Genomic DNA, 13,216 nt, shown 5'->3' on the forward strand with positions numbered 1-13,216 from the left:
AAGTCACCAATTCCAAAACAATTTGAGTAAAAGTCTTAGAGTATCTGATTTTAACAGTACTTAAGTATTTTACTTATACTAAATATAGGCTAAAAAAATGCACTAGTCAAAGAGACATGCCAGTGATAAACTGTACTGTTGTGGAGAAGCTGGGGAAAACGGCAGAGGCAAGCATCTATGTGCTGGTATTTCATGGAAAAACTAGAACAAACAACAAGCCAAAAACCAAAGGGAACAAAGAACAGAATGACTGGCAAAGAGACAACCATTACATTCGACAACTTGCAAGGAACTGAGAAAAAAATAGGGCTATATATACACACAGGGTTAGACAAGCTTAACAAGATAAGACACACCTGGGGAGACTAATCAAGGGGAACCAATGAACAAACGGACTACAAACTGACTACAAACACCACGGGAGACAGGAAATGACATAAAAGTCCAAGGCAAGGCACAAAGAGCATGAAACAAAAACAAGAAAGAGTTGATTTGTGAGGAGAGCAATCACGTTTATTTTCTAAAACCAAAATAAAACTGAACACCTCAAAATTACATAACAAAAACAAACAAACAAACAAACACAAAAAAACAATATCCTTCAAAAAGATCTCTTCAGTGTAATAGATAAATAAAATAATGTTAAGTAAAATTAAAAAGTCGAAGCCTTAGCTTCTTGCACTGGCTGTGCTGGTTTGGGCCTCATTGCCGGCTGCAGTCATGTCCTTATCTCATATATAAAACATCTGTGATTCACAAATACTTGCTAAGAAACTCGCATTCACATAAAGTAGCCCTGTTGAAAAGTTTGGGTGAGTAACGGCAAAACGCACAAGATGCAGTACTTTCAGTGACCTGTACTAGGCAGTATCAAGTCTTTTGTAGCAGAAATAAACTGCTGCAGAAAAAGCTAGGTCCATGCAAAATGTAATGTGTAACTGCAACACTCATTTCAAATGTAGTGGAGTAAAGAGTACAGATACTCATTCAAAAATGTAGTGAGAAAAAGATACTCAAGTACAGTAACTAATTACATTTACTCCAATACTTTACACCTCAGATGAAAAGTTAGAACACAGGCCGAGCAACAATCACACAGGTCTATAGAGCCGCAAGGTTAATTCAGTGACTTAAAGCAGCCACTGTTGTTTGTCTATGGCAATATGAGTTGTAAAGCGCAAGCATTGGACTACACACAGTTCAGGTGTTAATTCAATATGAGCCAAGCCTCTTAGTGAATAAAAGCCAAGGCTACATGACATGTTTTCTGTTTTTCTGCCGGTCAAGAAAAGGATTGAAATAGTGATGTGTGAATGTTCTAGAAAAACAATCAAAAAGCATGATCTATTTATTTATTAATTATTTTTTGGACATGTACTATGGTAGCACCATGGTATCTTTTGCAGTGCCATGTAAATACCCTAGTATATGAATATAATCATTTAGTATCATAATATACACTACCATTTGGGGTTGGTGAAATTAAATTTTTTTTTTAAATAACTCTCTTATATATGCTTTTCAAGACTGCATTTATTTAATCAAAAATACGGTAATATTGTGTAATAGTATTAAAATTTAAAATAACTGTTATCTATTAGAATATATTTTAAAATGTAATTTATTCCTGTAATGGCAAAGCTGAATTTTCAGCAGTCATTACTCCAGTCTTAAGTGTCACATGATCCTTCAGAAATCATCCTAACAAGCTGATTTGGTGCTCAAAAAAAAGTTGTTATCATTCTTGAAAACATTTGTACCACTTAATATTTTTGTGGAAACCATTATACTTTTTTAAGAATTCTTTTATGAATAGAAAGTTCAAAAGAACAATATTTATTTAAAATAGAAATCTTTTGAAACATAATAAATGCCTTTATTGTCACTTTTGATTCATTTAATATTCCCATGCTGAATAAAAGTATTATCTTATTGACCCCAAATTGTGCATTATCATCTGATACCATCAGTGCACCACCGTACTGCCACAGTATCAAAGCCAACCAGTCAAATCCAGGAAAATAAAATGTTGTGTCAGAAAAGGAAATGCAAAAAGTTAAGAAACTGAGGTACTGAAGTGGAGTTGTCATATAAAGCCCAGATTTCTCATTTTATATTGTATTCCTTGAGCTTGCAGCAGATGAAAACATATCACAAGAGCAAATCTGCAGTCTGACCTGAAGCTAAAGCACTGAAATGTTGTCAGGTTAGCAGTGTATCCCCATATCCCACAGCTTCTCTCCCCAGCAAAGACACCACAGAGACAGGGTTTACATGCCAAGGAGAATGAGACATATTCTTGCTTCAAGTTTAACCTGAGCCAAGAGATTCACAGCCCCCAGAAATATTTTAATTAGTAATTTATTGTCAGGTATTTCTATAATTCTAGTCTAACAGCAAGTAATAACTATATGACAATTTTAAGGTTTCACATCACGTAGCTATTAGTTTTTGTCTTTTCTTTTTTTTTTAATATATTGCATCACTTATGTATTCCTATCCAGTCATTAAGACTTTAATATAATTTACATTAAAAATGAATAACAGTACAAAACAAGATTATCCATATCCCCTTTAAATTCAAAGTCAGCTCTCATAATTAGGTTTCAACAACTCAAACTATAATTAAAAACATTCTTTTGACTGTTTGTGATATTATCTAACTAATTTTGACTGTAAAAATCAGATTTTAATCATTATTTAATTGTCACCACAAATGATTTTATGTTGAGGGGTAATGATAATTGGATGAGACAATGTATTGTAAAAACTGGTACTCAATCCAGTAAATTGTGTAAGCTTATATCCAAAGGGCACAGAAACCAATATAACTGCAGTACATTGCATCTAAATGAACCCTGCTCATTTTGTTTGTCCAGATCTATTAAGATAATCAAAACTACATGAAAGATGTGGGTAATACATCTCTTCAATTAAGAAAATCTATTAATTGTCTGAATTTTTTTTTTTTTTTTGTGGTCCTTTGTGGGGCTTGGTGGTGCAATTGTCTGGCAAATGTAAAAAAAAAAAAAAAAAGTAAAAGACAAATATTCTTGAAAAAACAAATGTTAGCATAAATAGCATAATAATAATGTTAACAATTATTTTATTTTGATATTATGCCAAAATATGTGATTATTATTTCAGGAGAGAAAAAAATCATGAACATGAAAGAAGTCATTTTGAACTTTTGATACTGTATTTTCTTTTATGAAAAGACAAAAATTTTGTTTGGGTCAGACAAAAACATCCTGATTCTATTTTGAAGTAGTTTTTTTAAAGATTCTCCTTTTTATTATTTCAGAGATGCTTATTTCTTCTTACTATATATTTCTTAAAACATATGAAGAGTTTGGTTCCAAAACGCGATAAACGCCTTTTTATTTTAAATTGGGTTTCCGCCACAATCAGTATTGTATCTGGTCGGTATTGAAAAGTTAATTTTTAATTTTACACAAAATACGATATCCGCCGAGTTATTCTGTTATGTTTTCTCCCTTTTTTTCCAAACCGCAAAAAACGCCAGTCTCCCTTTTCTGCAGAATGCGATATATCCGCTTAACCAATCACAGCGCACCATTCCACGCACTGTAAACAGTAACAACCAATCACAGTGCACCATTCCACACACTGTAAACAGTAACAACCAATCACAGCGCACCATTCCACGCACTGTAAACAGTAACAACCAATCACAGTGCACCATTCCACACACTGTAAACAGTAACAACCAATCACAGCGCACCATTCCACGCACTCTAGACAGTAATGGCGGCGCTTTGAATACACCCGGCATCGAAAAAAATAATACAATTTTATAATAAATCTTTGAAAATCAAAATCATTCATCATGCCACTCTGTAACATTCAAATCAACATGCCACTTTCTTGGTAAAGAAAACACATTTTTACTCAAATTAATCAAAATGGATTTATAGCGTTTTGGAACCAAACTCTTCATATATACTTAATACTGATAATATGATATTGAAATAAAATATATATTTAAATATTAACAATCAGTTTGAAAGAATTTAACAGTTTACTTCTTTCACAAATGTATATCACACGTAAAATAACTAGCTGATGTCAAGCACCCACACACTGATGTGTGGAGTCCCGCAGCAGCAGCTCTGTCAGACAAAGACACAAGGTCACTTCACACTCACACCCTCTGGGGAGAAATTAATTTCTAGACTACATGGGGAGGTAGATAGCTGCACCTGTCGTGTTTTTGCAGGCGTGATAAACGGATAGAGACGGAGGGAGCCAAATGGTCCTGTTGGATGGCAGAAGTTGGCAGGGGTGGGTTGTCGGTTGCTTATGTCCCTAGTGGGTAAATGTCACAGGACCCTCAGTGAAACTCTGACTCATTATGTGCATGACTAGGGTTGGGTACCGTTCACATTTTAAACCGATACGGTACCGGTATCGGTACCTGAATTCCGGTGCCGGTACCCAACGGTACCTTTTTTCGGTACTTTACTCTCTGTGTAATTAAAAAAAACATTTATTTCAGTGAAAAATAAGTTAAAAAGTCTCAATTTCAACATTTTGAACAATAGGGCCCTACAAACTTTTTCTTTCTTTCTTTTTTCCCCAGAACTTCTTCTTGTTTGAATTTTTCTGAAAATCAAATGAAGGCATTAAACATTTATTTTAAATCAAATGAAAATTATACCCTTTTATTTTTTTGGCAAACAAACTGAGGTTTACTGTTGAAATTAGTACATGGAAGAAAAATTGTGTGAATATTTCTTTAAAACATTTTATAATAGGCTAATAATTGTATTATTTTTTTCTACAATTAAGTTATTAAACTAGCTAGTAGTAATATTTATTTTTATCATTTAATTGTTTTATTTAAATTTGATAGAAAATGGAATATTTAAAGATGTACATTATACTGTACAAAAGTAATACAAGAGAGTAATATATTTCTGATACATGTTAAACCGTACTTTTATTTTGACAGGTTGCCATGAAGTTTCTGTGTGTATACAGTATGATGATGCTTGTTTTCTCAAATGAAACGGTAAAATTCTCGCGAAGTGACTCTCACAGCAGCTCTGGAGATTAAGTTTTTGTGTTCATGCCGTCATATAGAATTGACAAATTCCGTGGCATTCCACGCTATAGAGTAAATTACGTTTTTATGAATGGACTCTGCGATCCCGTCCGCATTTTCTCACAAACCATATGGCCCTAAAAATGTAACCACACTTCAGAACATTTCGGCTTGCCCTGTGTGTTGTTTGAACGAGTTGCAGGGGTGACATCACGTCACAGGGTCTCTTTATCTCTCTCTGTAGCGTATGCGCCCAGATGCGTTCTCAGGCACCGAAATTTGGCACCGAATGATTTAACGTGAATCGGTACTCGGTAATACCGACGCAATTCGGTCAGTACCCTTAAAAGTACCGAGTTCGGTACCCAACCCTATGCATGACCCTAAATGATCTGGAGCATTTCTGGCTGCTTAAAATATACAAGCCTTGGATAGGTTCACAAGTATTATCACGATCAACCTAGTACACAGTCGAGAATATGTGACTAAAGGCTTTTACAAAGCAGTCGAATGTCACAAACGATCTCCCCAATGATGAGAACATTGAGTTTTTAAATAGCTTAGAATGACTGCATGAGAAGTTATGACAAAACCCATCAGATTGCTATGAAATTAAGTCACGATTGAAGTTCATTTCACAAACACTAGCAGAAACCTTTCGAGCTTGTTCAACCATGTGATCTGCAGAATGTTGACTGTGACTTGCACTATCCTAGCAATCATTTATCCAGACAACACACTCAGGCCTCCATCATTCTGTCAAAGTCCTGGATACCGGTGCTTATAAAATTGTACACGCATCTGTGGGTGCAGGTGTTCCTGTAGCTCAAATACTAGAATTTAGTGATAGCAACATCAAGGTCATGTGTTCAAATCCCAGGGGACTGACAAGTGGTCAAATCAGGGATGTGCAATATATATATGTTGTATCCGTCGGCATTGGATATTCAAATGCATGTCAATAAATGCACACTTAATGAAAATAAGAAAAATTTGTTATTTTAAATGCTACAAGTGAATTTAGTCATCACAACATACTGTATGAAAGTACTGTATGAAAAATTATGAATCATTTTGAGATTTGAATAATTTTCGTAATAGCTTAATTTTAATATTGTAATAATCTCTAAATAAAATGTATATACTGAACCTTTGAATAAAAGCATCTCTTCACTGTGTTTCAGTACAAAACCCCCTACAGGTGTAAAAAACAGCCTAGCAGCTTACCTTACCAGCTGTGGTCCAGTTGAGTTATATACCACCTCTCTCAAGAGAAACACACGTGCATTGCACCTGCATACATACACTCACACTTACTTGTGTGCTTTTACAGCCTGAAAACAGCTATTGGTCACCATTTGAAGGTATAATAAACCTGAGTATAATAAACCTCATCTGCTTCTCAGACACCACCGAGTCAATCACCATTCTCTGGCTGCTGCCTCTTCACAACAGGTTATGTCTGAATGGACTTTTAGAAGCAGGAGCTGACAGTGATGGCCGTCTGAGATGTTATCTGGCACAAAATGAGCTGGGCAAAATGTACTATCCAGAGCAAAATCTATACATTTATTTTTTCTTGTTGTCCGGTTATGAATGATCGCTTGTGCTTAGAGACTGAGAGGGAAGGGGAGGTGGTAGCATTGATTTTTCTTTACATCCTCCTAGTTTATTGTATCAGAGGCCAACAAACACACACACCGTCAATTATTCAATACACATGAGAAAAAGTCATGGAAGAAGTTCAAACTCTGTAACTTACAGTTTATCATTATATAGCCAGACAGAGAAAATCATTCAAAGACACATCCAGATATATAAAAGCAATTACTAACTAGAGCATTTCTTGTTTTTGATGGGGAAAGAGCAAGGAATTGGATAAGAAAATATCATGAGCCAGAATTGAACTCATAGCACCATAGCTCACTATTTGGGAGGTTTACTAACCGCTAAGCTCCAACATCAAAACATTGTTTTCTTGTCTGATAGTTTGCTTTACATTGTTTACTTGTCTATGAATGTGAACTTGCGGTTGATTGTAAGGAAGGGATGTGGTTTAAGTGGACTAAATGACTGGAGAAGACAGTGAAGATGACAATAAGGAGGACTCAAACAAGGATGAAGGAAAAGAGAGCAACGTTTTTCTTGTATAGTTTTCCTTCAAGTTTTGCGCATATAGAGCTGTCACCATAATACTTATGACTATAACAGCTCACTGTCCTTCCACTGACTACATTCCCAGCTGTCTTCCATGATCACAAAGTGCCCACAGAACTACTGGTATGTACTGGTATGAGTGGCTCCTGTCAGCGCAGAATTGAGATGAATATCAGTCTACAGAGATGCAGATGTCGCATGAATCTGGATATGACTGTTCCCAGCTAAGAGGGGACATTCTCAGAACTTTGGCTAATGTTCTCCCAGTAACGTTAATAGGATGTTTGTACAAAGTTACCTGGTCTTTTGGGTCCCCAAACTTTTTAATTCCAGGACCCATCTAGACAAGTAAAATCTATCCCAAGACCCACAAAAATTAAACATGAAGACAATAAACACACGATCATGGCAATAGATAGTTTATCTGTGTTCTTCAAGCCTTTTCAGGTATTTTCATAAGAATAAAGTATTTTTATAATCCAAAGGGAACCGATAGGGCTGGGTAAAAAATAACGATATCTCGATATTAATTGATTCTCATTTTTACGGAACGATATCGATTCTTAAATCCCAAGAATCCATTATTCTAGCCTGTTTTCAGTGAATGGATGGAACATTGAAGCACACCTCCCATCCAATAAATCACAATAAGCATTGTGCTTTGGTACTTTTAATATGAAACAAAGTCTTAGATTTCATATTCTGTCCATTGTATTGCAGTATTTAAACAATAAATGCCGTTTTGGCGCTGTTTAATGTGAAGTGACAGATCGCTGTAGCGCCTCAGTTCAACAGACGCAGCAGTGCGTAGCGTACGTGAACTGATCATCTCCTCCACATTAATACCAGTTTCAGCACAAAATAAACATGACTAAACATCCGAAGGTAAGTTAAAAGAAAGAGTACAACTTTACAATCCGTATCCTGTCTCAAGTAATCGCTCAATCAGTGTTTCAGCCGCGCAAAGACGTCAATATAACGGCTTGTAAACGTCACATTTACCACAGAAAAAACATTCGGTGACCATAAATTCATTAGACAGACAGAAAAATAAACTGTAAAGAGGGGCATTTTGCTTAATATATGCACCATATAACATATTCATTATATTTTTTAATGTTCTTCAATGTTTAATTTATGTTTGAATGAATCCATCAAGTTTTTATGACAGCCACCATTTAAATGTTTATATTTCAAAAAAACTAATTGAAGTAAAAATATTATATAACTGTAACTTTATTATTGTAAACTTCATTAATTTTAACCTTCAATATTATAGCAATGTCTCTAGTAATGCCTCAACTACTCTCATGTATATTTTACAGCATTAGTTGAGATTTTGTTTTTCCTTGAGAAAATTTGGCATGTACTGTACCTGATATATATCCAAAATAATCGATATTGAATCAAATCGAATCGAATTGGTAATCGAATCGAATCGCACGCTTGTGAATAAGAATCGAATCGAATCGTGAAATTTGCGTCAAAACCCAGCCCTAGTAACAACATAGCATGCATTACAGTACAGAATACTATTAAATATTTTCCGCCTCATTCTATGAAAAGAAGCCACATCAGATAACAAAAGCAAGTAATTTCAAACACTCGACTGATGTTATGAAGTGAGTCTGGAGTAAAAATATGTTACTTAATGTGTATTTACTTGGACAACAGGTTTATTAATGTTTCTCATTATACTGCGGTGTAATGAGCATCCAGAATTATTATTTTTTTTTACATCTTTTTTTTTTTTTTAAGAACTATCCCCTTAAAATAATTAAGCAGCTAGGTGGGAACACCAACACACATCCCAAGTTGGGGACATGTAACCAAACACCAAACCACACCCGTTTTCCTGGCAGTGTGATGCTACTTTGGCATTCAGACTGGAGGGGCAGCAATGTTAAATATCATCTCCTGCAGAGCAGTCAGCATCATGTCAACATGCGGGGAAAGAAAATACATTAATGTCACCAGCGCTATTTACATAACCTTCAGCTAGTGTTAATTTCGTTAATGAAAACTATGACGACAAATGTTAGTTATTGAGCTTTTTTCCCATGACTAAGACGAGACGAAGACGAAATCATATTTATGTTAAATTCATACATTTTCTGCCCGGTGTGTTTTGCTTATTTTAAGCAATCTGGCAACCATGCGCACACGCTCGCTCCTCATTGCGGATGCGCTGCAGCAGATAATCTGAAAAACAAACAAGCTGGAGTTTAGCAATCTAAATGAAAGCGTCATTCAGCCGGTCAGTGTTCTGTCATGAGATCTCACTATATTTTTTGCGATTGTGATCGTTGAATAAATACACTTACTCAATCGCTGTTGTTTTGATAGAGAAGTAGACTTTTGCAATTATGGAATTAGTTGAATTACTAGGAATTTCACTGTTATAATATTTTTCGTTTGTTTTAGCTGTTTTCATAATGTAGACAGAGAGATTGCATAAGTCTTTGGTGTTGATTTATATATTAAAAAGCCTATAATAAATCAGTACACTAAATGAGGTAAAATACACTATGTGTGTGTCCACAATCTATTGATTTGTGCTTACTGGAGAAAGTGCAATACCTGAAATGCAAAAGTAAATTTCTCAATTATAATTATAATTACAAATATTATTCTCAATTATAATTTTGAGAAAAAAAATATTTTTATCAGTTTAACCATTAAACAGAATGACGAAAATGTGACTAATATTTCATTTACTAAAAAACCTGACTAAAATGCTCATACATTTCATTGAATAAACAAAAACATGACAAGTGTGTCTAAATATGATAACTAAAATGTACATTTGAGTAAGACTAAGACTAAATTAAAAATAGCAGCCAAAATTAATCCTGCTGTACGGTTAATTAATAATAATCTTATTGCTAAAATGTCAAGTTTTCATTGACTTAAACTAGACTAAAATACTTCAGGTTTTCTTCGACTAAAACTAGACTAAAATACTTTAGATTTTCTTGGACTAAAACTAGACTAAAATGTTGAGACTTTTAGTCGACTAAAACTAAATAGGATAAGGTTGACTAAATATGATAAAAACTAACAAGGACATTTTAGCCCGGGACTAAGACTAAGACTAAAATGAAAATAGCTGACAAAATTAACACTACCTTCAGCAGAGCCGCTTCGCATCGGAGCGGTAAAAACAGAAACCACATGTTTTAATTAATCGTCAACTAAACGAGACAGCAATAAACAGGGTTTGTTGCGGAGGTGCTTTCGTAGGTGCAGGAGGTGAGTAGATGAGGGAGAAGTGGAGGAGGAGAGCAGCGCTGGTTAATTACCCAACCATACCCGGGTAAGTTTGTTGGTTTGTTCGGCGTTTGAATGACAGAGGAGATGACAGAGGCAGGCTCAGGAGAGGCGGCGATCGCATCGGCTGCTTAATAATTGATCTACGAAAGCAAGAGCTTGTTTTGTGGCGATGAGAACACATTGCCTCATCTGATCCCTGAGCTGCTGGAATCAGAGGGATTGTTTTTGTAATATGCCACCGAATAATCAGATCAATGCTCTTTTACAGAGCACAAACATCTCACAACCGAGCCTTACCACAGTGAATTAACAGCTTCACACTTGTACACACAACACATGCAAAACCACACACGTTCCCTTTGCTAAATCAGCTGGAACTAAATTTACAATTTGCACTGCTCAATATGGCGCCAGATAGATTAGACAACATTTTCATCATCATTGAAAGCCCAGACCTACATTAAATGGGTTCTTTTTTTTACTCTATCTCTCCTTCTGTCTCCCTTTTCTTTTTGGTTTGCCTTCCAAACCGTAATGAAGTTAGTTTAAACAGCTATATTCATTTCCTTAATGAGGGGAAGGTCCTTTAATGCTTTACTCCAGTGAGACAGAGGCTGTGTGGGCGCTAATAAACACAACTCACAAAAACAACATCTCTTAACAGAGTATCTGAGGCCTTCGTGGATTTTTTTTGTTAGCATTTAATTATACTTCAGCATTATGACTGACATTATAAGTGCTCTCTCTGGGAGGATGTAATTGAAAGTAATTTTACATTAATGCTAAGTCTGAAGTGCTCTCGTGAATAAAAAAACATCCAGTGCGATGTTTTGGACGTTAATGTCATTGGCGATACAACATGGTGTTTCGAAATCTTTTGGTAACAATGTAACTGCTTTAAAGAGCCAAAGACTATTTGAAATGTTCCAATACCATTGCTAAACTGCTACATCTACTGCTTTCTGAAATAAATATTGAGTAATTCTATAATAGCAATAAAGCTAAAGCTAACGTGAGTAACTTTTTCAATGTAAAAGGGATAGTTCACACAAAAATTATAATTCTGTCAATTTACTCAACCCCATGTTGTTCCAATCCTGGGACCAAAACAACATTAGATTTTTAAAATGATCTTCTTTTGTTTTCCCTGGAAGAATTTTAATTTTTTTGGTGAACTATTGACTTTAAAATACTTTCTAAATTACATTTTACTGTTAAGAAACAATTACAGTAAGGTCAAAAAGAGTTTATATCTGTGCACCAGAATATAAATATATATATATATATATATATATAATTATTATTATTACAAATTATACTATTAGAATAACAAAATGGCTTAAAAATTAACATGAATTTCAGACTGTCTTACTATTTGCTCCTCATTTATGACAGCAGCCTTCAAGTTGCATGAACTCCACAGGTGTATATAAAACCTGATGATCATGTGATCAAACATGTTTTTAAACTGATCCAAAGAGCATCTTGTAGTTCAATAAAAAAGCATGAAACATCTGACCATCTGTACAAAGAGTCACATGATAAATCACTAATTTGCTTATTCAATCATTTTAAATCTGAAAAACTTCCTTAAAAAATCTTTAACCTAATGTCATTTTAAATCTGGAAAATGTCCTAATTTTTCTTTTCTTTTTTTTTTAATTCTAGATTGTGCGTGTGGCCTGAAATCTGTACAGTTTAGACAATCAGTGTCACTTTTTTTCCCCAATCAATTAACCTAATGTAAAACCTAAAATAATAATAATAAAAAAAAAAAAAACTTTCTAGATTCTAATGTGGCCCCAGATTTTTGAATCCTGCTGTAAGCCAGCTGCAGGATGATTTACCTGAAATGTGCACTCAGTAGATATATTTAAACAGAGAGTGACCTCTATGAGTCAGACATAGTCTGTTTCACTGCAGCTTCCTCCACAGTGTTATTCCACCGCAAACCATTAATGTTTTCTACTAGCCTTTGTTTACAACATCAACATAAAACAAGCAGCATTCACATGCTCATTCTCCTTTTCCAGTGTGTTAATTCTGGGAGTTACAGTCCGCCTTAAGGCAGCAAATCTGGTGTGAAACCCCATCACTTTAATTAACAGTGATTACAAATTACACCATTCAGCGTGAGGACTAACAAGCAATACAGGCCATAGATAGTGATGTGCTCTAGAGCTTGAAAATGGCAGACATTACTCACCTATTCTGAATGAGAGTGGGCCACTGGTGGCGTTTCTCACCCACATGGCTAAGAAGAGCAGAGGCGCCCAGGCTCCGAGCATCTTCTTTGACTCCTCATGGGTCCAGCCCTGGGGGTCCCCCTTCACACAGCCACCTGCCACACCAAACACAACAGCAACACTTCAGAAGAATATAAAACACGCTTTTCAATCAAAGGAATTATATGCGCATATGGTACAACAGTTTGTTGGTGCCAATTTTTAATTTTTTATTTCACTGTGGTAAGCACTGTTAAACTTGTTTGGCTCTTAAGAACTTTATAATTGGGTGTTTCCTCAAATAACTTTGAAATAAACTTTATTAAAACATATTTTTACACTTTCACTATGTTTGTCAATTAAAATGTTCAAAAGTGTAGAAAGAATACATTACAGCAGAACTTTGTCATAATTATGTTTTCTGAAAATAATAAACATTCCCACCATAGTGTCATTTCTACCATATCTCAACTGATTTATCGTGCTTAAAATC

At 35.0% G+C, this 13,216-nt stretch overlaps 1 protein-coding gene across 1 annotated transcript in view; it reads right to left on the reverse strand.

Annotated features, from left to right (window-relative positions):
- grik4 (glutamate receptor, ionotropic, kainate 4) overlaps window positions 1–12,835 on the reverse strand; it is a 178,974-nt gene extending 166,139 nt beyond the window's left edge. Inside the window, exon 1 of the mRNA XM_016488825.1 lies at window positions 12,705–12,835. Within this exon, the coding sequence (XP_016344311.1) occupies window positions 12,705–12,786 (82 nt within the window). The 5' untranslated portion in view covers window positions 12,787–12,835. The remainder of the gene's footprint in view (window positions 1–12,704) is intronic.
- Window positions 12,836–13,216: the final 381 nt, after the last annotated feature.

Source organism: Sinocyclocheilus anshuiensis, unplaced genomic scaffold, assembly GCF_001515605.1.
Source record: "Sinocyclocheilus anshuiensis isolate Anshui unplaced genomic scaffold, SAMN03320099.WGS_v1.1 scaffold1455, whole genome shotgun sequence".
Classification (NCBI taxonomy): domain Eukaryota; kingdom Metazoa; phylum Chordata; class Actinopteri; order Cypriniformes; family Cyprinidae; genus Sinocyclocheilus; species Sinocyclocheilus anshuiensis.